General features: G+C 44.1%; 1 protein-coding gene across 5 annotated transcripts in view; it reads right to left on the bottom strand.

Annotated features, from left to right (window-relative positions):
* The window catches only part of ENPP6 (ectonucleotide pyrophosphatase/phosphodiesterase 6), a 98,705-nt gene that overhangs the window by 14,287 nt on the left and 58,239 nt on the right, over positions 1 to 26,179 (bottom strand). For 4 of the 5 annotated variants that reach the window (XM_082375329.1, XM_082375333.1, XM_082375332.1 and 1 more), the window contains exons 3-6: positions 17,346 to 17,457; positions 12,656 to 12,797; positions 11,321 to 11,500; positions 8,636 to 8,773 (exon numbers count right to left, since the gene is read on the bottom strand). In XM_082375329.1, the coding sequence (XP_082231455.1) occupies positions 8,636 to 8,773; positions 11,321 to 11,500; positions 12,656 to 12,797; positions 17,346 to 17,457 (572 nt within the window). The remainder of the gene's footprint in view (positions 1 to 8,635; positions 8,774 to 11,320; positions 11,501 to 12,655; positions 12,798 to 17,345; positions 17,458 to 26,179) is intronic. The other variant, XM_082375331.1, reaches the window with a different exon arrangement.

The raw sequence follows: 26,179 nt of genomic DNA, 5'->3' as shown, positions 1-26,179 counted from the left end.
AATGACCCTAGTCACCCCGGAAAGCAAGCAGCTTCCAGCCCCCAACGCCAGCCTCCTGAAGCTCCACTACTTGGGCCTGGACAAAACCACTCCAGCTGCCTCTAAAACCCAGAGGCCGCATTCTCCAGCTTGTCTTGATTTCCCCAAATATTTTGGGTTCAGGCCTAACTGCCATTCAACCCCGGGCCTTAGAATTGAGCCCGGCATTTCATATCCTTTGCCAGTTTTCAAAGTAAATCTTTCCTCTGGAGACAAATTCGGGCCTCCCTTGGAAGCTTGGGCCTGAATTTGCCGCATTTCCCTCCACTCAGACGAGAGTCCAGAAGATCAACAATGAAGCACCCTGTCTCACAATCTTTCGCCAGCTTCTGGCTGCACCTGGCTACCTTTTTGAGCACAGTGGCATGAAGTGGGCACTGCTCAGGAGAGGCCGCAGGAATTAGCCCCTGGAGCTGAGTAGGGACTGGGGAGAGCTGATGTATCTGCCCGCCCTTGGGCCCCAGTTGTGGGCTAACTGAAGCTAGGACAATTGCCATTAGTGGTTTCAACACCTTTTTTTCTGTTGAAATCTCTTCTAGGGCTACTAATAATTAGCCAAAGTTAAAGGCCTGACTCAGCTTTCCTCTCTGTCTACTTGGGTCACTGACTTACTAACCTACAAAATAAACAACCTGTCAACAAGTAATCAAGAACCAACTGTCTCAATATTTATGAATTCATCTCTTAATTCATATATAACAAACATGTACTGAGTTTCTGCCGTGTACTAGGTTCCACAGAGGAAAACGAAGGTCAAGATGCCACAGACCTGCCCTCAGGGAGCTTCCACCCCAGGAAGGAAGAGTTCAAAAGCAGACAAACAAAGGCAGCACCTGGGGAGTGATTCAGGGTTTTGTGAGATTCCAAAAGGGAGGAAATTAGGGAAGAGTTGGGTATTTCATGGAAGAGATGGTATTTGAGTTGGGCTTAAAAAACAGGCGGGAGTCAGGAAGGAGAAGGCACTCTGGATTCTACTGATGGTTTACTGGGCTATTGATGGTACCAGAACCCAGTGAGTACAGGTGTGGAGAGCAGGTCAGGAGAGCATGAAGTATGTTGGGATCCAACCACTTGACACCCAACGCTTGAGCCCTGCATTAGAAAAATCATTTTCACAAATATGAAAATTCTGGTTCAAGCATGTGCAAATCTCACATGTTGGTGAGAGGAAAGGAGAGGGCTGGTTAGGAAGAGTTTTTTGCATTGTGACAAAAGCAAGAAAAAAATGAATGCCAACGTTAGAACTTTTGTGAAGGAGCTGAGACTTATCTCCAGACCCCACTAGGAATCAGAAGGGTGAGTCCATAATTCCAATCCACGAAATCAGAAATACCTTGAACATTTTAGTGGAAGATTTGAAGGCTCTTTGGAGAACTGGATGGACTTCGTGCTTAACGGTAACATCTGGGTTGTAATTCTTTGTCACTCCTAGCTCTGTGACCTTAGTCAAGACATTTAAAACTCTGAGCCTCACTTAACTCAGTAAAGTTGGGATAACATCCAGAATGCAGAAACAGTAAGCAGGGGACACTTAATTCAAGGTAGCTATTATTACTGTCGCTGCTGTTGTTGTTGACCAACATTTTTAAAAGACAATTTTCTAGATACATTTATTATCTGAAAAATGCACAACAACTGGATGCACGTGTCATTGAAACTTCTGGGGGGCGGTAGTGGGGAGCGCATTCTAAAGGTTCTAACGATCCGTGATAAAGAAAGATTAATTTACAGTGCTCGCTGTCACTAAGGAAAGGTGTATGAAAAAACACTGATAGGGCTTCCCTGGTGGCGCAGTGGTTGAGAATCTGCCTGCCGATGCAGGGGACACGGGTTCGAGCCCTGGTCCGGGAGGATCCCACATGCCGCGGAGCAACTAGGCCCGTGAGCCACAATTACTGAGCCTGCGCGTCTGGAGCCTGTGCTCCGCAACAAGAGAGGCCGCGATAGTGAGAGGCCCGTGCACCGCGACGAAGAGTGGCCCCCGCTTGTCGCAACTAGAGAAAGCCCTCGTACAGAAACGAAGACCCAACGCAGCCATAAGTAAATAAATAAATAAATAAATAAATAAAGTGTAAAATTAAAAAAAAAAACAAAAACTCTGATGGTCTCTGTATTTAGTGGGTAGACATAAGAAATATAAGAACTGGGGGCGACTGCTCACGGCCTCAGATGCTCAAACGCTGTTCCTCTTGTGAGCTGTGCGTTACAGCACCCCGAGGATTATGGAGCACGCCCCCGCCTTGCTGAAATCCCCGATGGTGTTCCCTTGCACTTAAGGTGGGATTTGAAGTCGTGCCCGTGGCTGGGCCTCCTCAGGCCCCGCCGCCCTGGGCAGCCTCAGACGTGTCGCTGTCCCTCTCCTCACTCCCCACACGTGCCGCTGGGTCCATCCCTTCAGTTCCTCTAATGCTCAAAGCCCTTTCCTGCCTCAGATTCCTCCAGCATCCCGCTCTGTCAGCCAGGAAAGCAACCCCTTCTCCCTGCCCCATCGACGGCCACTCATCCTTCAAGTTCCAGCCTGGAGGTCACTTTGTCAGAGATCTTCTGCCCCTCATCTGAGTCAGGCTTCCTCTCCTCCCAGACCGTCTCTTTCATAACACTTTCTCCATTGTAACACAGTGCACGTTGTAACTGCACGCTTATTCCTTTGTATGGCATGTGTGCTTATTTCGTATTTGGCTCCTTCCCTGGGCTGTGAGCTCCATGAGGGCAGGAGCTCCCAGGGGCGCCTTACTCTCACTGGATCAGAACTTCGGTAGGTTACATGGAGCAGGCACTCGGCAGATGTCTGTTGAATTTAGCAGATGAGTGATTTTTTTTAGGTATGTGGATTTTGGAAGAATGTACTTGAGTTTGGCGGAAACCACCCACAGAATTTCTCCACTTTGCATTTTGCTCTGTTGTTCCTATCTATCCCATATGCCAAGGACACTTAGCATCACTGGACCGGCCTCCTGAGGGCCCGTGGACCACCCTAGACATTGTGACCACCTCAGTCTGCCCCGGCCCCTTTCCAGGTGCCCCCTGGTGGAGGGATGGGTGCAGAGCACGGGTGAGTGAAAAGAGCTGTGAGAAAACCACATGGGCTGGGAGAGCGAGGCCACCTCGTGCTGGGCTCAGATGCTTCCGTGAAGAGCGTGACCCTCGCCCCCTGGCAAGGACAAGCAAAGAGAGGGTCTACAGAGGATGGGGACCAGGTCTCAGGGAGACAGAGGGGTGGGGCCTCCATTTAGGGAGCCCTGTTTCCATCCTTGAAGAAAGGAGCTCGGCAGGTGTGACAGGCTGGGGCCTAACCTAGGCAGGTGGCCTGTGTCTTTTGCCTCTTCATGGTTAGTCCTCTGGGAAGATGAACACCTTCAGGTTTCTGCCCCTGCATGGGGGGAGGCCAGAGAAGGGACTGGCCGTAGTTGGAAATCTAGTCTGTATATTAAGGAGCACAGTGAGAAGCAAACTGGGGGAGCCGCTGGGCAGCGAGCTTGCTTGTATGATGCCAGCCGTCACGCCGGATACTTGTGCAATTCCAGGTGACAAAGCCAACAGGTTTCCCTCTCTTTATCTTTTTCAGTGACAGCTCTCCTCCAAGTGACCATTAAGAAAAGAAAAAAGAACTCAGTTGCGTCTTCCTGTTAGAGCAGCTGCCTTAGAGTCCACAAGACTTAAGTCGGTGGCAAAAAGTTGGTGTTTATATGGGAATGGCATTTTTGCCAAGGAAGCCAAATCTTGTATGTTTACGGGATGGTGGTTGTAGGGAAAAAGGAAGGGGAGGTGGGATTCTATTTTATTGGCCCCAACCAGCATCGATTTGTCCTAACTCAGCTGTTTTCCTAATCATGTCAAAGCCAGAAAAAAAAAAAGACTCCTCTGCTATCCTAGCCTGGACCCAGAGAAGTTGCTTTCAGGGCTGAGAATTCGCCCTGCTGCAGATGCAAAGTGCAATCCAGGCCGTCCTCACCCGGGCTGTGCACTGGTGTTCAGGTTACAGAGCAAACACAATGTTCTTTTACCGTGTGCGGAGAGATTTTGCAAATAAGGATGTGGGAGATTAATAGTCCTGGCACAGTGCAGGAACAGGGAGCTAGAACGGCGTTCTCAATTCTCTATAGTCAAGTAGGTATAATAAACAACAGAGAGACGTAAAAGAAAAATGTCTAAGACAGCAGGGAAAGAATGGGCACTCGTTTTTAGGATTTTTCAGAAGATAAAGAGATAAAACCCCAATATTAAATCTAAGTAGGCTCAGAAATTATAATTTTCATATATGAATCTTAAAAATAAAAATCCGTAAATTTGAAGACAGGAGTAAAATGATTAAGGTATTCAGTCTAGAAAACTAAGGTACCACAAAAGATGGACTAAAAAATACCTAAATTTCTCTCAGGACCAGGGACCGGCATGATTTTCTAAAGAAACATTTGTGTTTTTATGTTACGGACACCGTAAGTTACATTGATATAACTGATTGCATTTTCTTCTTTGAGTGGGCGGCTAGGAATCTCAGAACCACCTTGTGTTCCATTCTATGTTATGGTAAGTGATTTTGAGGACTAACAATATCTACAATGCAGAGTCATGGAGAGAAACAGAAATAGTAACTAGGAGATACTTAATCCCAGATGGCTATTATTATTGTTGCCGATGTTGCCAACCAACATTTTAAGAAGAAATTTTTCTTGACAGAATTTTTATATGTGCAAAAGGCAGAATAACTTTACGTTCACTCCATTGAATCTCTGAGGAGGAGTCATTCTATAGTATGTAATGAGCCAGGCATGATAAGGGACGATTAGTCTTATAATACCCATTATTACTAATTAGAGCTATGTGAGGTGACATTGACAGTCTCTCCATTTAGGGGGTTAACACTAGTCCTTCAGAACTAATTTTATTTTTTCTCAACCTATTATCTTCCTTCTGATTTCTTTCTTTAAAAAAAATTTCTGCATCAAGTATTTAAAAATTACCTCAAATCTCCCTTTTGAAATAATTATATATTTTTAAAAAGCTCTTCAAGTCATTGTCGGTAGTTAGGCATTCTTCCTTTCCGTTCTTATGGCTTCTCTCTGCTTCTTAAGCCATAGGATGAAATACCAGGTAGCCCTTGCTAACTGGTTGACTCTTAGTTCTGATTTACACAAACAAATGTGTGCGTGTGTGTATTTGTGTGATACATACAAAAGTAATATAATATGATATGATATATATGATATATGTGATATGATATGATATAATATATAATATATAGTGTACAATTACCATATCGCGTCACTCTCAACAGACAGTGGAATATGCCAGTTTCCTGCAGGGGAGCAGGTACTTGGACCTCAGCAGGTGGATGTTGGGAGGCGGGGCGGGTACAAGGGAAGTGGAGCCGGGGCAGGAGGCAGCATCGTCAGATTCATCACTGGGCTAAGTGGCCACCACCAGTCAGAACGTTAGCGACGGTGCCGTTTGTCCTCGCTCTCCTCTCCCCTCCTTTTCTCTGCTGATCTAAGTTTCAGCCACCTTGTCTGCCTGATTCCCAGCTGCTGTATCACACTGGTCTTGCGATTGTGGTCCCCTGGCCTGCATTTCAGCACAGTACCCTATCTTAGGACCAAAGCGGACTCAAGGCGGGAGTCTTCTAGCCACACTGGTGAGTTGAGTGATGAGACCTAAAGGGAAGCTCGCTGGTGGGTTCTGGGCTGAGGAGGATTTATGGTGCAGTTACAGAAGCTTAAGCATCAGGACGTCTCACTTGCATGGGTTTCTTCCAAGTCCCTGTATCTAATGTTATATTCATAATTATTATTTTCTTAAAGAGAGACCTCCTCCCCCCAATTTTATTATAATCATGAGAGTCCCACAAAACTTCTATCTGTCTCTGATTCTGGGATATATATTTTGCTCCCTAATAAAAGTATGAGATGTACAAGAAGAAGCCACATCCCTGCTTTCCTGCTTTGGGATGAACTGAAGGATGTGATGCTTGGAGCTACAGCAGTTATCTTGTGCTCTGAAGGGAAAGCCAAAAGAACTGCAGAAGAACCGACTCAGGGCCTTGATATCGAGTTGCTGGATGAACCACCCTGTAACTTCTTACCTCTAAACTTCTAGTTATGTGAGATAATGAATCTTTATTATTTAAGCCATTTATTCAAGCGGTCTATGACTTACAACCAAGAGCATCTTGACTGATACCCCAAGTTTCCCCATCACTGTGTTTTAATCACTCATTGGGAAAACGTGCATCGTCTTGCTAGATGTGCTAATGCCAAGATACTGTATTGACAGTTCAGATGCTTCCAGACTGAACCTTCTCTGACAGCACTTACGGCTGGAGCAACTTCCCTGGTGACTGTCCACCCCTCCTGGAGGAATTGAGATCGCTCCTCATGAGTTGTCCACTGTCTTCATGACACCCTCTGGCTTTGCCACTCTCCCTATGTAAGCCAGTTTTTCCATAAATTACCTCAAATCACCTCTGTACTCTTATAATCTCCCTCCCTGCCATGGACCAGCCTCTCAGTGTGGTTGATTTCAGCTAAATATGAGAAAGTAAACAATAGAGGCACATAGTCCTACAGAGAAATGAGTGACAGTTAACTGTGGATTAACCCTCAGCATCTATTTGCTTTTAAAAACTTAAAACAATTTTACCAGAATATTCTAAATTGAAAAAGTTGCAAAACGTAAGCCCTTTTGTACGGCTTGGGAAGTTGGCTTTATGGAATAAAATTGAAGAGGCACCTGCAGTCAGGTGACCCACTTGACTGCACGTGTGTTCAGTGCAAAGTCCTAAGAAAACCACTGTAGATGAAAATGCTGTGAGCCTAGAATAACCTCACTCCAGGTGAACTTCAAACAGTGTGATAAAGTGACCAGAAGCATTAGGGCGCTTAGAGGAGAGAGCGTTAGGGGGCAGAGGGACCTTCTTGGAAACTTCCAAAATCACATGGCATAGGAAGCCAAAGTCTGCTGACCAGAAGGACCCAGCCTGGCCGCGGAACAGTGCAGCTGACATTTCTGACCAGTTCTGCTTTGCTTCCTCAGCGACCAGCTGCTTCTCTGGTCTGAGAGCACACAGGAACAACTCAGTCCTCCTGAACGACTGAGGTTTACGTCAGGGAATCCCCGTTTTCCACACCTGGGTCGCTAGACGTCCACTCGTTTTGCATGATCAGTATTTCTGCTGATCACCACCTGCCCTCACTCTGGCAGGTTAAATACCACTCTTAGGCCTTGTACAGTCGTCCCGCGGTATCCACAGGGGATTGTTTCCAGGACCCCCTCGGATACCAAAATCTGTGGATGCTCGAGTCCCTTATACAAAACAGCATAGTATTTGCATATAACTACACACATCCTCCTGCATATTTTAAGTCATCTCGGGATTACTTATGATACCTAATATAATGAAATGCTATGTAAATAGTTGTGAATACAATGAAAATGTGATGTAAATGGTTGCCAACACCCAGCAAATTCAAGTTTTGCTTTTTGGAAATTTCTGGAATTTTTTTTCCCCTGGATATTTCTGATCAGAGTTGGTTGAATTCTACAGATGCGCAACCTCGAATTTGACTGTACGTTTTTGGCCTTGACCAACAACTCTCACGTGCCAACATCTGCTACTCTCTTTCACCCTGTAGTCTGATCGGTTTGTGACCCAGCTTCATACTCATACCGACAGTGACCCAGGCCCTGTCTGCGGATTCCCCTCTGGGGTGCCTTCCCAGCTGGCCGGGTATCAGAAGCTGACGCAAGCGCCTGGTGAGCTTGGAGTCCAGGTGGGCAAGGAGGAAGCTGCTGAAATCATCCGGGTACCAGGCAATTAGGGTTTGGGCCCAAAATGCAAGGTAAGCTCTGTAAAATCAAGTGGGCAGGGGCTTCCCTGGTGGTGCAGTGGTTGAGAATCTGCCTGCCAATGCAGGGGACACGGGTTCGAGCCCTGGTCTGGGAAGATCCCACATGCCGCAGAGCAACTGGGCCAGTGAGCCACAATTACTGAGCCTGCGCGTCTAGAGCCTGTGCTCCGCAACAAGAGAGGCCGCGATAGTGAGAGGCCCGCGCACCGCGATGAAGAGTGGCCCCCGCTTGCCACAACTAGAGAAAGCCCTCGCACAGAAACGAAGACCCAACACAGACATAAATAAATAAATAAATAAATTAAAAAAAAAAAAAAATCAAGTGGGCAAACCAGAGACCTGGACCTGTGGACTTTTGTTTGCCAATCATTTCTCTTTAAGGTGAAAGCAAAGCCAAGCCTCTCCTGGCTTTTCGCTGCCCTAAAGCAATTGCTTTGGTTCACAGTAACTGTTCCACTTTAAACTGAATAGGTTACACTGTAAGCCTGGGTAATTGAGTTAAGGCCCATTTGTTAAAATACAGCAAGTCTGGAGCCATGAAGTCTAAACCATGGCTCTGGGTCGGAGTCTCCAGTTTGCGTCTACAAAGTCACCTGACCAAGCCTTTGGATTCTCTAAATAAGGAAATAATACAACAAATGAGACTTAAGCAAAAACGAAATTTTTCAGGTGGAAAAGGTGAATAATTATTTACCTTTGGCTGTTTGATAGAATTTGTATAATGAATATCTTGTCATATGTTTTATATTTACCTCAGTTATGAACCATCCTTCATCGGCCACTAGGGTCAAAGGAGAGACAAATTTCCCTTTCTTGTAATAGAACCTGCTCGGGATGGCCTCCCTCTCGTAGACAGTCATGTGCTCCACTGTTCTCAATTTGTCATATATCTGCAAAGATAACCAAGAATGACCAGGTTTGCATTCTCTCTCTTAAATGTATGTGAATATTTATTGGACCTGGGGGAGAGGGAGGACTTTATAAAAACTTATTTATGTCAAAAATACTATAGTAAAATAAAAAGGTGAATGAGAAATTGGTCTTCCTGATGTTAAATACCACCAAGATCAAAGAAAAGCATTTATTCTTTGACTAGACCTAGAGCATGTCCTATCTACACCTGATTTTTTTAAAAATAAATTCATTTATTTTATTTTTATTTATTTTTGGCTGCGTTGGGTCTTTGTTTCTGGGCGTGGGCTTTCTCTAGTTGCGGCGAGCGGGAGCTATTCTTCGTTGTGGTGTGCAGGTTTCTCATTGCGGTGGCTTCTCGTCGCGGAGCACAGGCTCTAGGCGCGCAGGCTTCAGTAGTTGTGGCACGCGGGCTCACTAGTTGTGGCTCGCGGGCTCCAGAGTGCAGGCTCAGTAGTTGTAGTGCACGGGCTTAGTTGCTCCGCAGCACGTGGGATCTTCCCAGACCAGGGCTCAAACCCATGTCCCCTGCATTGGCAGGCGGATTCTTAACCACTGCGCCACCAGGGAAGCCCTACGCCTGATTTTAAAATACTAGTGACTGTTTGCCATTAATTACACTGCTAATTTTCTGATGAAGATGTAAACCCTGTACTTCTTTCCAATATTTAGCAGCAGCTTAAGTCTTTATAACTAAAATTAAAATCAACCAGCTGGTGTTGATTTGTTGGCCCTTAGCCAAAGCAGGCATATATTCCTGGGTAGAACTGAATATAAAATTGAGTTTATCAATTCAACTCTGGAAAATAATTAGTATTTAGGCTGTTTCGTAGAGAGTTTCTACTGGCCCCAGGAGTTATGATTTCCTACTTAAGAAAATCCATAATTCTTAAGGAAAGTAGGGTGCATTACTAGAAAGATTTTGGATAAGTGAAAACTCTGATGGCACATAACGGGTCTCACAAACTGTTGTGTCCATCACGTGACAAACTGTCACCCAAACATAGCCCCAGTTCTGAATAATCTACCAACTGCTTTAGGCAGCTTGTAACTGCCTGATGTACACACCACATTGGAGGAAAGAAGCTCTTCCCAGCTCGTGAGCTGCTGATACTCCAGCATCCTGGAGACGCCATGTCCCTAGGTGCCAGATAGGAGATAACGGATGACGTTCCTTGCCAGGAAAACAGAACTTCTTTGCAAGAAGCCATTTACTGTGGGACCTGCCAACGTGTAAAATACTCTTCCCAGTTTCATGTTTAAGGAGTTCACGAGAACCCTGTGCAAACATATTCAGCACCTCCACTTGCTGGCCGTGGAGCACCCGTCGGGGGAAGGAGACAAGGCTGGGGAGAAGCCGCATTGCGGGCACCGAGTTCCTCAACCCCCGACAGACAGATCTCAGACTCTCATGTGGGAGGGAGCGGCCAGGGCTGGGAGGGAAGGTCTCTCTCTGGGCCAAAAGGGACGGACCCCAGCCTACACCAGTGCTCCATCAATACCAACCACGTCTCTGCCGTGGGGAAGCAGGCCCAGCCGAGGCTGATTCCTAGCTCCCTGCGGATGCACCGCCCCTGGCAGCGGTAGAGGCCTCCCCCAAGGAGGAGAGCGGTTTTCTCCGGGCGCGGAGAAGGCCCAGAGCCTGTGCTGGGAGACGACCAGGCCACACGGGGCAAAGCAGGCCGCCGGCGGTGCCACTTGCTCCTTCACCTTCTCAGCGTGGTTTACCCGCCACTCAGAGAGAAGGGCTGTTCGGAGGGAGGGGTAAGTAGGCGCCTTGCCATCCGAGCGCGCCGAGTCCCCGGAAGCCCTGCCCCACGTGATCTGCACGCCGTGGGAACTCCGCCACACCCTCGTGGGGACGCCCCCCTCGGATGGTGATATCGCCATAGGTGACGCACACGTCGTCCCTGCAGCGGGCCCGGCATGCTTCTCCGTGCTTCACGGCCGCCCGGGAGGGCAGCGACAACGTCGTCAGCACACACAGCAGAGAAGCGGCAGGAGGCCGGTTAGGGAGCCGCTCAGCTGCTGAGAGCTGGGGTCTGGACCCCGGCCGGCCGCGTGGCTCCGAGCCGAGGAGCCGCCCCACGGCGCACGCGGCCTCAGCCTGTGTCCGTTCGTCACCTTCTTCTCTCCAGTCCCTGATGAGGACAGATCAGACTGGCGGCTTTCCTCCAGAGAAGGGCCTTCTGTGCAGGCTTCCGCGGTCCCAGCTGCGCAGGAGAAGTGCTGCATTTTGGCCAAGAATGAAACGGCCCTGTAAGGGGCTAAGCCCTGAACGTGCTGAGCACCGCACGCCCTCGTCTCGTTTCGGGTCCGCTAACGTTCAGTGCCCGTTTCAGAGAAGAGAAGACGCAGGAGGAGGAACCGCTGGCCAGAGGCCACTCGGCGAGGAAGCGGGCAGGTGGGTCCCCGGGCTGCTCTGTGCTTCCGCCTTAAAGCTACACGCAAAGACTCAGCAGAGTCACGGCCTTTGAGGGTGTGCTCTGCCCCCGTCCCCCCCGACCCCTCTCCCCCCATCTTGCCTCAGAGTGCTTCCCGGGCGCCGGCCACAGGCTCACAACTGGCCCTCGGTCCTTCACCTGCTGCAGGTCGTGGAGGCTGACGTACTTATCCAGCTCAATCACTTTGTCCATCCAGAAGATGTCAGTCATGCCGTGATCTGAGAAGATGATGACGTTGAGGTCGTCCTGCAGCTCCCGCTCCTGTGGGGAGACAGAGGCAGTCGGGACGGCGCCCGGAGGCGGAGCCTCTTACACCGGCTGTCTGCCAAAGAGGTGTTTTCAACTACAGGTTATAGGAGGAAGCCTTCTTCCCCAGTTCTGAATTTAATCGTCTGCTTGTCTGCCCTGATGAGACACGGTTCAAAAGCATCGCAGAAGTGCTGCGGGGAAGGGACGGGAGAGCTCTGTGCCCAAGCCGATTAGTGCCGCACGTAATGCAGACGAGGCGCCAGCCTTTTAAGACAGCCCTTCTGTGTTCACCCTCTTTGGGTCTCTCAACCAGCTTGGGTGGGAATACGACAACTGTCACTCGCCCGTTCTACACATGTGAAACATTAACCCCACCAAAGTTTAAAAAAATAATATTTTAAGTCAGACAAAGACAAATATCATATGATATCACTTATATATGGAATCTAAAAAAATGATACAAATGAATTTATTTAAAAAACAGAAATAGACTCACAGACAGAAAACAAACTTATGGTTACCGAAGGGAAAGTGGCGGGAGAGGGATAAATTAGGAGTTTGAGATTAACATGTACACACTACTTATATAAAATAAACAACAAGGACCTACTGTATGGCACAGGGAACCATATTCAATACCTTGTAATAGCCTAGAATGGAAAAGAACCATATATAATCTATCTATCTATCTATATATCTGAATCACTTTGCTGTACACCTGAAACTAACACACTAACACAACACTGCAAATCAACTATACTTCAATAAAAAATAAAATTTTAAAAAGTTTAAAAATAATACTTTGCTTAAAGTCATTGAGTTAAGGGTATGGCAGGATCAGGGAGAGAACCCAGGCCTGGGTTCCACACCCACACCAATCTGGTTACCAGACTGAATGGTTTGGTAAAGCATCGGGCCACCTCGCCAGCTGAGCCAGGCGGTAATGCAGATCTGGGTCATCTCAGTGCCACTGGCCTGGCTGTAAGACAAGGGAGCTCGTGGTACCTGGGGAGGCGTCGTGTGAAGAAAAGAGACCCCTCAGACCCTTGAGCTGGCCCAGTCAGCTCTCAGCAGTAAGAAGGAAGATGTCGAGGGGTGTGACAGTCAAGGAGACAGAAGAAGAGCGACAGAGGGAAGGTTAGCCCCGTGGTCCTGGTTTTCGGTCACCTGGATCCACTTGGTCATGTACTTCAGGACGGTGTCCACAGCCCTCAGGGCTTCCTTCCTCTGCGGCGACGAGGGCCCGTAGTGGTGGCCTTCCACGTCGATGCGCTCGTAGTAGATGGCTACCAGGTCCGCCTGGCCACTCCTGCGGAGGGGGCGGGCAGGGTGAGAGCTGAGAGAGGCCCTGCCAGCTTTCTCCCCTCCCGCCCGGCGGTCCTGGCGGAGGCATGGGCGTCCTCCCGCCCCTGCCCTGTGGTCCAGGCACAGCTGATACCTTAAAAAGAACAAGGGGGTTCTCCAAGGGAGAGACAGGAATACTGCACCAAGACGTGCCAGTCCCGAGCACCCTGGTGACAAAAGTCAGAGGGCATGCTTATGGGTCACCTCCCCTCTCAGCTCATCATGACCCAGGAGTCGGAAGAGGTGGCAACAGGCAGGGGACAGTTCTGATAACTCTCCTCACCACCGGCTGTCATCAGAAGATCAGAGAAAAGAGAAGCGATCATTCAAAAAACGTCTCCTCGGATACGGCGGGTGGGAGGGAGACGCAGGAGGGAGGAGATATGGGGATATATGTATATATATATAGCTGATTCACTTTGTTATACAGCAGAAACTAACACACCATTGTAAAGCAATTATGCTCCAATAAAGATGTTAAAAAAAGAAGTCTCCTCCATTATTGCTGGTCTTCGAGGAAGCCTCTAAATAAAACACTAGACTGTAGGTTTCACTGACCCGCAAGAATAAGAACAAGCTTTACCAGGCAACCTTGCAGGAGGCAGACAGGTTTGTGTTTGTGTTCAGGGCCTGACGTCTCTGGGGACCCAGGAAGGGTCAGCTCCAGGGTGGGCACAGGGTGAATTCTAGCACTGACCACACTTTCTGCATCCCAGAAAAACGCCCCCCTCGGCCAGGGTACTGGTGGTAAAAATCCAGCTATTTAACCCTCCGTGCGAAGCTGAGGCTGAGTGGGAACTAGTGACAGACCTGGAGTAGGAGGCTGAGGGAGTCGGGGAGGCGAGGAAACACCGTGCGATGTGCCCCCTCCTCCGCACAGCGCACAGCTTCCCACTGCGACTGCCCTGCCCACAACGTCCCCCAGAGCACCTGGACAGAGCGCTGGCGCTGACGACGGTGATGGTGCGGGTAGCAGTAACAGCAACTGACACAAGAGGAAGCAGTGGAAAAGGAATGAAGGCTAACTCCTCCGTCTGGACTTTAAGGGTTAATAACTAACCCTCTTGGCAGACGGCCTTATTTCTCTTGAAACACTCTTATTTAAACAAACACACAAGCGAGGCGGCCTGGTCTCTCCTGGTGTGGTCTCCCCCGACACTTGGACTGAGAGAACGTGTATCCTCAGCGCCTGTGGTGCCTTGGGCCTTGCAATGCACAGAAGAGGAAAAAGAACCTCACAGTAGCTCCAGAGCATGGTTTGCACAACCCCGCCCATCCTTCCGGCCTCAGGAAGACGGTGCTTCTTCCAGGAAGCACCCCTGATGCCCGGGCTCAGCTGGGTGGCCCTCCGGGGCACTCCCACGGCTTTCCTGGTTCATCTCTGGGTTGTGATTTTTCACACTGTGCTGTAATTGCCCATTTATGTGTCCTTCCCTCCCCTCTAAATTGCAGGGTTTTTCACCCTGGGATGCATTCATTCTCCATTGCGTCTCAGCTCAGCCTAGGATCTGGCATACAGTAGGTGCTCTGTAACTGTCACTTGAAGGTATAATAATAGTAAGTGCTCAATAAATGATAGTTATTCTAGGTCAGGCACTATGTTGAGGGCTTTTCATACATGATCCTAATTCATCCTCACAGCAACCCTATCAGGCAGGAATACATTAAACAGGGAGTTCAGTACTGTCGCCCACATCACACAGCTCGTGAGAAGCGGAGCCAGCACTGAGACCCAGGTGGAGCTCCAACACCCTGACCCAAATACTCTGAGAGAACTCAACAGCCCGCACCAATGGGGAAACATTCTGCTAAACCCAAATGACCATGTGGAAATGGTTCTTATTCTGCTATAAGAATCCCACCAACCCCAAGAAAGTGGGGCGTGAGACAAGGCAAAGGCAGCAGTGAGACTGAGTCACTTTCATGTCTCGGCATGAGCTCTACGTCTGCGGCTTGCATGTGCCTCTGAATTCTGGATCTGAGATGAAAAGCATCCCTAGAGAAAAGCATTTGCAGATTTTGCAGATGAGGAAATAGGCCAAAAAGGACTGTAGGCCTCACAGACCTCTGAGACATGGCTAGGACTGGAAATGTGAACTTCCCACGTCCAAGGTCAGAACCCTTGATTCCACCAGCCCGGGCTTTTGAATGTCCACACCGACTCCATTCACTGCACGGGGATCGGTTCCAGAGAATGTTCAGCCTGGCGTCTTCCTTCACCATGGTCATACTTGCCAAGAGGGCACAACTTTTAATGATGCTGTGATGTTCTCGTACCCTGAGGTGTACTTCATCCACAGTTTGGAGGATATACTGGTTTCCAGTTACGGGAAATTGCTAGTCAAGTGTTCTTTTCTCTTTTTAGAACAAAACAGACTGGCCCTTCTTTAACAAATACCATGTCCACCCTCCTCCACAATGGGGATTGGGGTAAGTTATTATTTGGTTGTTTCTCACAAAAAATATTATCATCATTCATACTCGCTACTCTATGAATGACTAATACAAATGCCCCCTGCATCTACAGACAGCAGAGAACAAAAAGTCACTAAGGGTTCCACACGTGTGCAGGCGGTAGGGAAAAGTTCTAACCTGGCAATGGCATTTTCATACATATCCCTAAACTCTTTTGAGGCCCATGTTCATTACACTGAGGGACTGATGGCATTTCCTCCACCACATGTGACATAATGGAACTTTCCATAAAATCATGCCCTCGGATATGTCTCCGCATTTAGCTGCCTTTTGTACTTGTGCCTGTAGCGTCCCAGATGCGCTGGTTCACACAGAACATCCTATGTTTACGTGTGTACACTTCCAGGGTGGGGCTTGTATGTTGGAAAAATTTCACAAGGTTTACTGGTTGCACTAAAGCTCAATGAAATGCTTGCAGGTCACTACATTTTAGACACTTCACCTTAATACAGCAGCCACTGGGCTGGTTTCTTTAAGGCTATTTGCCTTAAATCTCCGTGTGATCAGAAAGCTAGGAAGTCTCACAGACTTGCCTGATGGCTTTGTGTTAGGAAGCTGTCAACCCCAGATGCCAGGAACACTGGAATTGCGATGCTTGAGATTCGGGGATTTATACACATGCTTTTTGTGAAAGACTTCTATGTTGGAGCTCGTTGATTCATGAGGGACCTGAGTCTTCAAGGGCTAAGAGCTCTTGCCTGTTGGAGTTTAGCTGACAAATTCTTGGTGGCCAGCTGTTTTCCACATGGGTCTGGTCTCCATCACTGGTCAGCTCATTTGTAATGGAGCGGTTGGGTGAGGAGTGATGGGTGGAAACGCTTGCAGATCTGTTATTGGCCATTTATAGCTTTCAGCCCAGGAACCATGCCAGAAAGACATGTGGCCATCAGCCCAATTACCTGAGAGCTGCAAGGGGCCCCCAACCGTGGACTTCAGGGACACCCAGATCTCCCATCACCTTAGGATCCTGTCCAGATTTCTTTTCAATGTAAAGAGTTCAGAACGTCACATCCATTTTCCTTACTGAAGTGGGTTGGAGAGAATTAGGGAGAGAGAAATGGAAGTAGTTTAAAGGAATGGTTGAAGTTGCTGAGTGTTAAAAAAAAATTGAGGGACTTCCTTGGTGGCACAGTGGTTAAGAATCTGCCCGCCAATGCAGGGGACACGGGTTTGAGCCCTGGTCCGGGAAGATCCCACATGCCGCAAAGCAACTAAGCCTGTGTGCCACAACTACTGAGGCTGCGATCTAGAGCCCACGAGCCACAACCACTGAGCCCGTGTGCCACAACTACTGAAGCCCACGCGCCTAGAGCCCGTGCTTCACAAGAGAAGCCACCACAATGAGAAGCCTGTGCACCGCAACAAAGAGTAGCCCCCTCTTGCCGCAACTAGAGAAAGCCCGCACGCAGCAACGAAGACCCAACCCAGCAAAAAATAAATACATACATACATTTTAAAAAAAATTGAAAACTTAGAAATAAGTCAGTTTCCCTGACACACTCTTGTGTGCTATTCAGACCATTACTGATCTCTGCATTTTTCAAACTGGGTGTGATAGTTCCATGTGGAAGAGAAAAAAAAAAAAGGTTCTATGTTCTAATATGCTAATAGGCTTTGTACATTTCCAAGAAGATGGCAGAGTAGGCAATTTTTCCAAATTTATTCCATTTGACAAAAGATCTTCCTTCTTTTGTCAAAAACTTATATCTTTGGAGAGTCAGGCATTCACTATATCATGATTAGAGAAACGCTGACATTCACATTGCTTCTCTATTTTCCATCAACACAAAGAAGAAAGTCCTAAACCCCTGGGGACTTCCTTGCTCTCAATTCAACGTTTCCAAAGAATGCCCCTACCTAAAATTACTCAACGCACAATCATTCTCTACTAGAGGGTAGCAATCACCGTGTGAGAGGCTTACTACCTCTCTTGAGACATATTTCACCTATACCAAGCCTTCTTAATCCACTTTAGCATTCATTATTGGTCCTGGAAACAGGAAGAACAGTGGCATGGCTAAGGATTTGGGACACTTACTTGAAGAAGTCAAGAGCATCGCTGACTGCATTGGCAAAATTGATATCCGTTGGGACATTTTTATATTCTAGGCAGTAAGTAGGTCTGACACCAAGAATCTCAACCTCACAGCCTAAGAAGGAAAAAGATGGTAAATGGTTACTTTCTTCAATAATCAAGGTAGGGTTATGAGCCTATTTTAGGAAGCAAATACCATTAGTCAAAACAAAAATTTGTGTTCCTTTTCATGAAATAAAAGAATGTATTATTGATAAGTGGTGTATTTAACTCTAATTTTGTTTAACTGGAGCAGAGGCTCTTAAATGTCATTCCTATACAGCACTGGTGTCTCATGACAGGGACTAGCAAAAATTGGTTAATGGTTGTCTTTCCCAATTTGAAACAACAATAACAAAAATTAGTTAGTACACAGAATGTCTCAACTAAAACTTTTTTCTATAGATTTTTTTTTAACTACTAATTCTTCTAGTGCATCTTTGCCTATTCTAGAACCAAGTATGAGGTAATATCTGATTAGCCTGGGAATAAGAAACTAAAGACTTCACTAGTCTAACTGGACTCAGAAGTACTGCACTGATGGGCAAGTCTAAAAATCACTGAGTTAAGGCAAGGATCCTGAGCCATGCCCTTAGCTCTCCCAAAATGAAGTAAAAGAATGAAAGGCATTCAGATGTTAGGAGCTGCTGTGGCCTCAGCTTTTCTGCCCCAGGCCCCTGAACAAGTTGAAATGGTTGCCCCGAGGAAGTGACATCCAACCTCATTATCAGAAAATAGGGCAGGAGAGGAATGTGCCAGTCTCAGTTTGTTAGTTGGGTGTATTTAGTGGGCACCTACTAAGAACTAGTCACTATGTTCAGACATAGTGTCTCCATCCTGCGGCATCCCAGAATCTAGCCTAGTAGGAGGAGGATTCCGTGCAAACAGTGTAATAGTTGAAGTCTAAAGTGAAGTGCACATTTACTGGGTGGTGAGGGAACTCAGACAAGGCACATTTAATTCAGATATTATTTCCTTCTGGAAGCTTTCCTCGAATCCCCGTGTTGGGCTCGGTCTGACAGACTGTGTCTGGCCGATGCGTTGGGGTTAGAATTGGGAAGAAAGGGACGTCCAAGCAAAGACAGTAGCAGAAGCAAAAGTTCAAAGTGAGAAACAATAAGGTGTGTGTGTAGAACAGCAAGCACGGTAACGTTCCCAGGCAAGGGGGGTCTGGAGACCAGATGGTGAGCTTTCTTGTAGCCCAGAGAAAATGATTCCCACTTACACTTGGTATGATCCTTATGAATCCTATAAAATAGCTGATGGTGCCTTCATTTTACACAGGAGGAACTGAGTCGAAAAGGTGAAGAGACTTCCCCATTGTCTCAGGGCAATAATGAGGAAGAGCTAACATTTGAATCTAGTTTTATCTGACTCCAAAACTTTAGGTATTCTTTTAAAACAGTATCTGACGAATTCAGACGTGCAAGGACAGACATTATGGACATTAAGGACAGACAGACATTTTTCCATACTATTAAGATTTACTCAAGCTTATCGAGAAATAAGTCAAAATAAAAGAACCCAAGAATGAATAAGATAGGGTCTTAAAATAAATAGCAGTAAACGATGAAATCACAAAATATAGTTAAGTATTAGTAATATTAATGTAGTTACGTAAAAATATTTTATTGAAAAATAAGGTGCATATTTTTAAAAAATGTTTAATGTAATGACCTGGATCTAAAGTTCCCAATTATTTTAACAAAAATGAAAGGAAAAGCATTTTCATTGTTGTTGGAGGGAAGGGATGGTCAATATATAGTGTTCATTCTATAGATTAGTGTTCAGACATTGATTTAAAAGTTTGGAATATACAGAAGAAAGTTGTATGCATAACTTCAAAATTACTAAAGGAAGAAAAAGAAGCATACAAAATTAATCAAATATCAAAGTACATGAAAAGTAAAAAAAAGGAAATATCTAGGAAGCACTAATATTGAAAGCATAATAAAAGAGAAAATCAAATATATTCATTTCAAAATAAATGTGAATGGGTTGCACTCTACAAGAATGTCAACATGAAGAAACTATAAACTATTTTTAAAATTTACAGGTTAAGTAAAATGACACAGCAAGGTTAGATATAAAAGAATAGACCAAATAAACTCCCCCAAAAGTAAACCAAAAAAATCAGCTCTATCAATAGTATTAAAGTTGATTATGGTCTCAAAAGCCTGAAACAGCTACAAATCCACATTAATAGTTTAGAATGTAAATGAGTATTTATATATCATAAATATACACAAATATACATAATTATTATTAAATAATTCTTCTAAGAATGGAATTGTTATAAAAACACAAAAGTTGGAAAAACTGATCATATCCTCATCCACAAAGAAACTCTCATTAACTTCCAAAAAAGTAGAAATTATATAGCACAATGCATATTATCTGACCACACGTAATAAAACTATAAATTAATTATAACAATTAACTAAAAATAAATCCAACTCCTTGTAAATAAAAAAGAAAACCTTTATGAAACGATGTAAAGAGGAAATGAAAACTTCACTGACAGGCTAGTTATTAACAGTGAAAATTCTACATTTCAAAACTTCACGGGGGGACTTCCCTGGAGGTCCAGTGGTAAAGAATCCGCCTTGCAGCGCAGGAGATGCAGGTTCAATCCCCCGTCAGGGAGCTAAGATCCCGCATGTCGCGGGGCAACTAAGCCCGCGTGCCACAACTACTGAGGTCACACGCCTCAACTAGAACCCGCGCGCCACAACTACAGAACCCACGTGCCCTGGAGTCCATGAGCCACAACTAGAGAAGAGGAAACCCACACGCCACAACTAGAGAAAAGCCCGGGCACCACAACAGAAGATCCCACATGCCTCAACGAAGATCCTGCGTGCTGCAACTAAGACCATATGCAGCCAAAAATAAATAAAATTAATAAATAAATAATAAATAAATCTTAAAAAAAAAAAAAAAAACTTCATGGGACACATTTTCATTTAGGTCCAAAGCAAATCAGGAGCGCTGTCATCACCGCTATAATTTGTTACTGTTATAGAACTTCTTATCAAGGCAATTAACAAAAAACAGAAATTTAAAATGAGTGCTGGAAATCAGGAGGCATGCATGAGTGTTCCTCTATGGGAACATTTTTTTAAAAATTCTGTCTGTAACCCTTGGCAAAATACTCATTTTGCTTCATGACACAGTACAGAACACATACTCTCACAGAGGAAACAGAAGTTTCACTAAAATATGAGCAAAGCACGCTAATACTTTATTCTATTCTATTCTGTTTTATGTGGGTTTTTTAAAACACTGGTTAACAATCCACAAATTGATGTCACTGTCCGTTATGAATCAAGACCAGTGTTTGAAAAACACCAATATGAGGCACACAACCAGGAGTGGATTTCTGGGTCACTCTGCTCCAGAGTGGCAATGTTCGGCAATATTTATATAATTTTTATTGTATACATGCTTTTCCTTGAAAACCACTTCAGAGAACATATTCTAAGAAAATAAGTTTGTATATACAAGCACCTTTATTACAATATTATTTAGAATATAAAATGAAGAAGCAATTTAAACATTTGGTAATAAAGGTATGGTTAAATTACACACATCCAAATAATGAAATACCATGCAGGCATATAAAATTATTATGCCATTTGTATTTACTGCCATACTATTTTAAGTGAAAAAAGGCTAGTAAATAGTTTGTGAAGGATGATCTCATTTTTGTAAATATTTAAAGCATATTTAGGGCTTCCCTGGTGGTGCAGTGGTTAAGAATCTGCCTGCCAATGCAGGGGACATGGGTTCAAGCCCTGGTCCAGGAAGATCCCACATGCCACGGAGCAACTAAGCCCATGTGCCACAACTACTGAGCCTACACTCAAGAGCCCGAGAGCCACAACTACTGAAGCCCACATGCCACAACTACTGAAGCCCACGTGCCTAGAGCCGGTGCTCCGCAGCAAGAGAAGCCACCGCAATGAGAAGCCCACACACCGCAACGAAGAGTAGTCCCCGCTCACTGCAACTAGAGAAAGCCTGCGTGCAGCAATGAAGACCCAACACAGCCAAAAATAAATAAATAAATAAATAAATTTATTTTTTAAAAAAGCATATTTATGTCTAAGAAAGAGTGGAAGTGAATATAACAAAATATAAGACAGGGCAAAATTTGTGTGGCTGGCTTGGTAGACTTTTTTTGGCTAAACTGAAGCCATTCTGAACTTCTTTCTTCCTTCCCATCCCTTACTAAAGAAAGAGGAAAGCTTTCTCATCTGCCCAGGGTCCCTTGTGAGTAGGAATGGTCATGTGACTCACTACTGGCATTGAGATCTGCTGAGATGCTTAGAGTGGGAGGCTGCGCTTTGATATGAAAAAATTAACATGAGTTGCTAAGCACTACCTCTTTTCTTCTTCTGCAGTTTGGAATGTAGGTTGTAAGGACATGATCCCTGGACTGGCAGCAACCATTCTGAAACCATGAGTCAACAAGCATGAAGGTAAAAAGTTAATATGCTAATATAGAGCAGAAGGATAGAAAGAGCCTAGGTTTTTAAAATGACATTGTTAAACAGCTGAACTACATAAAGTACATACTTTTTATGTGATACAAATAAATTCCTATATGTTGAGTCACTGTTGGCTAGGTTCTCTAAAACTTGCAGTAGATAGTTCGTAACTGATCCAGAAGGATCACAGTTGACTTTTATATTCTTATTATTGCTCATTGAATTGAACTAACTTTCCTAAAATAAATATGTTATTTTTGTAATAAGAAACCAAAAACATATTTTTAATGGTAACTTCCAACTTCCTTCTAATATACCCATTAGGACACAAAAGTTCTATTGTATGAATATCCAGTTTTTAAAAATTATGAATAATGCTGATATAAACATTCTTGTACACGTTCTTTGATGCACTTAGGTATGCATTTCTGTTGTAATATGTGTAGGAGTAGAATTGCTAGATTTGGGGTATGCGTATGTTCACCTTTACTAGATAATGCCAAATAGGTTTTCAAATTTGCTATATTAATTTGCTCCTCCTGGCACTATATGAGACTTTGTTACTCCACCCTTGTCATCACTTGGATGTATAACTATTAATTTCCATTTAAGAATGACTTTACTTGCATCCCACAATCCAAATATCCATAGTTACTTCTTCTTTGAACCATGGGTTATTTAGAAGTCTCTGGTTATTTTACAAATATATAGAATTAAAATTTTTCTTTTTATTATTGATTATACTTTAATTACACTGTAGTCAGAGAACACATTCTGCATGATTTCATACAGTTCCAATTTGTTGAGAAATGCTTTATGGCTAAAATATGGTCATTTTTGACAAATGTTCCATGTGTACTGGGAATAATGTGTATTTAGTGGTAGTTGGGTACAGTGTTCTAGTAATATCAATTAGGTAAATACATTAATTATGTTACATAAATTTTCTGTATTCTTCTGTTTTTTTATTTTCTTATATTATCAGTTACTGAGAAAGATGTCTTAAAACTTACTATCATTGTGAACTTACCCATTTCTCCTTTTGGTTTTATCAATATTTGCTTTATTTATTTTGAGATTGTGTAATTAGGAGCATGAAAATTTAGAATTATTACAACTTCTTGGTAGACTGAACTTTATATCAACGTGAACTGTCTTTCTTTGTCTTAAAAATAGTCTAAGCTTAGAGTCTGCACCGACTGATGTTATAGCTGCACCAGCTCTCCTTTGCTGAGTGTGTGCTATGTCTTTTAAAAATGCTATTACTTTCAACTTTTCTGCATCCTTACATTTAACGTACGTCTTTTATAAGCAGCATATATTAGTTTTTGCTTTTATCCAGTCTGATAGTTGTTTTTAATGTAAACTTCTATTAAAGTTTAACATAGATACATACAAGGTGAATAAATGATACGTGTGCTGTTCATCCTGACAAAGTAAATGCAGCTGTGTAGCCAGCACCCGGATCAGGACCCAGAACATAACCTTCACATACAGGCACCTCCTCATGCCCCCTTTTAGTCACTGCTCTGCCAAGTGTAAACACTATTCTAACACTGTAGATTAGTTTTACCTGCTTTTGAGCTTTATATAAATAGACTCATTCAGATTAATTGGAGTATTTAATGAAATATTAGTTAAAAAAAATAAACGTTTACTTGCAATGTACTTAAGGAAATTTTTATGTTTACATCAGCCACCTCAATACATGTCTTGTATTCATTACACATTTGACAGTTTTTCTCTCCTTTCTTAATTCCTTTTGGATTATGTATGTATGATTATTATTGTTCCTTTTCCTCTCCTCTATTACCTTGCTATCTGTATATTTTAATTAATCTCTTTCTGGAATAGTGCCCTAGAGATGATTTTTAAAAATTGAAATATTGGTCAATCGAAATCTAATATAAATTTGCACTCCCACAACTTCCCAGGCAATGCAAAGACATTTGAACACTTTAACTTTGAATTTTACATTTCTCCTACCTTCTGTGCTTCTGTTGTCATGTATTTCCATTCCGTACAGGTTTTTAATCTAAAAATTATTATTACTACTATTATTATTAATTTAGTTTTTCCTACACATTTACCCTTTCTGTGGCTCTTCATCCCTTCCTCCATCTCTGTGCTTCCATTTGTGACAATTTTCCTTCCACCTTAAGAATTTAGCATTTCCTCCACTCTAAACGTGCTGGCAATAAATTCTCTCAGTTTGCTGTCTCTAGAAAAAGTCATTATTTTGCCTTCCTTTAAAAAAAAAAATTATTTATTTGGCTGCACTGGGTCTTAGTTGTGGCACGCAGGATCTATTTCCCTGACCAGGGATTGAACCCGGGCCCCCTGCATTGGGAGCATGGAGTCTTAACCACTGAACCACCTGGGAAGTCCCTTGCCTTCATTTTTGAGGGATATTTTCACTGGATATAGAACTGATCATTATTTTTCTTTTATCATTTGGGGATATCATTCTATTGTCTTTCTGGATTCCAGTATTTCTGTTGGAAAGTCAGCTGTCAGTCTTATCACTGCTTCTTTGAACAATTTTCTATTGCTGCTTTTAAGTTTTTCTCATTTCTGTGGTATCAGCAGTTCTGAAATTCATGGGTTTCACAGCACTTCTTGAGTCTATGATTTGATATTTCTTGTCTGTTTCAGAAAGTTCTCAAACTTTATCTCTCAAATATTACTTGTGTCTCATCCTCTCTCTCTAATCCTTCTGTGGCCTTTTCACTATGTCCCGTATGTCTCGAACATTCTTTTCTGCCTTTTTCATCTTTTTGCCTATTTAAGCTGGAGAGCTGTCCTCAGTTATAGAGTTCACTTTTTTTTTTTTTTAATGATTATTTATTTATTTATTTTTGGCTGCGTTGGGTCTTCGTTTCTGTGCAAGGGCTTTCTCTAGTTGTGGCAAGCAGGGGCCACGCTTCATGGCAGTGCGCGGGCCTCTCACTATCGCGGCCTCTCTTGTTGCGGAGCACAGGCTCCAGACGCGCAGGCTCAGTAATTGTGGCTCACAGGCCCAGTTGCTCCGCGGCATGTGGGATCTTCCCAGACCAGGGCTGGAACCTGTGTCCCCAGCATTGGCAGGCAGATTCTCAACCACTGCGTCACCAGGGAAGTGCTAGAGTTCACTTTTTAAAAAAGATTCTAGTTTACTAGTGCAAGTCTCCATTTTGTCATTTAGTTCTTTTATCATAGCTCTCTTTAAAGTCATATCGGTATCTGGACCAGTGGGTTTGAGTCTATTGTCTACTGTTTTTCTCTTGATTTTTCAGTCAAGACTTGTCTGTTTATTTCTCCTGAGTTTCCAGTCAGGACTTGTTTTCCCATATTCTGGTTATTTTTTATAACTGAATGCTGCATATTGTATATGAAAAATTGTAGATATCATTTGACACTCCACATGTTGTTATCTTTTTCTAGAGAGCACAGGCTTTTTGCTTACGAAGGGCACCTAGGCTATAGGCAGACCATCTTAACCCAGAGTGGATTTACTCAGGGATTAAGATGACTCGAAGCTCAGCTTGGGCTTTATGAAGGCTTCAGTCCTCCAGAGGGTTTCACCCCTAGTTTACTTCTAGCTCCTTCTTACTCCAAGGGCATTGTCCTTTATTGTCCCAACTGAAAGTCTAGGATGTTTACTAGATCTCTTCCGCTTGGTGGCCCGTGAACTCCAATTTTTGTCATGTCCCCCATCCTGTGATTCTGTCAGAACCTCAGTTCAGTTTCTTAGTCTCTCAGCTGCTGCTTCTGCGATCAGTGTTTAAATGCAGGGGAGACATGGTGCCAATTTCCAGATACACCTTGTTCTCTAGGTCTTAGTCTGTCTCTGATCTATCACACTGTGTGCACATGCACGTGCACACACACACACACACAGAGTCCAGCAGCATTTTCAGTTGTTGCTGGTGAGAAGAGTTGTTTCAAAGTAGCTTTGCCTGTCGTTGTACCAGTGGAACCCCAAATTTCAATAAGTGATTTTTTTAAATAAAAAGTTACATCTTATTGGAAATGCATCTCATAATGAAAGGCATAGGATGCTTTTAAAAATCAGTTTGTATATCCATGGATGAATATGATTGATCTCTAGAATGAGACTAGCTCAGAATCCATTCTATTCCTATTTGTTAAATCTAAGTGATAAGAAAGTTGTTTACATAAATAAGTAGATGGAAATAGAAGTAGTCTGTCATTTAATTCTTTGAATGGCTTCTTTGAATGCCAACATTCACATAGTGATCTATCATCATAAATTTTTAAATAGTGTTTCAGCTGACAACTCAATTAAGTTTTTCTTAAATAATT

The sequence above is a fragment of the Balaenoptera borealis genome (assembly GCF_965194805.1).
Source record: "Balaenoptera borealis genome assembly, chromosome: 21".
Classification (NCBI taxonomy): domain Eukaryota; kingdom Metazoa; phylum Chordata; class Mammalia; order Artiodactyla; family Balaenopteridae; genus Balaenoptera; species Balaenoptera borealis.
The sequence above is the reverse complement of the archived record's forward strand: the minus strand, read 5'-3'. Positions and strand labels throughout refer to the sequence as shown.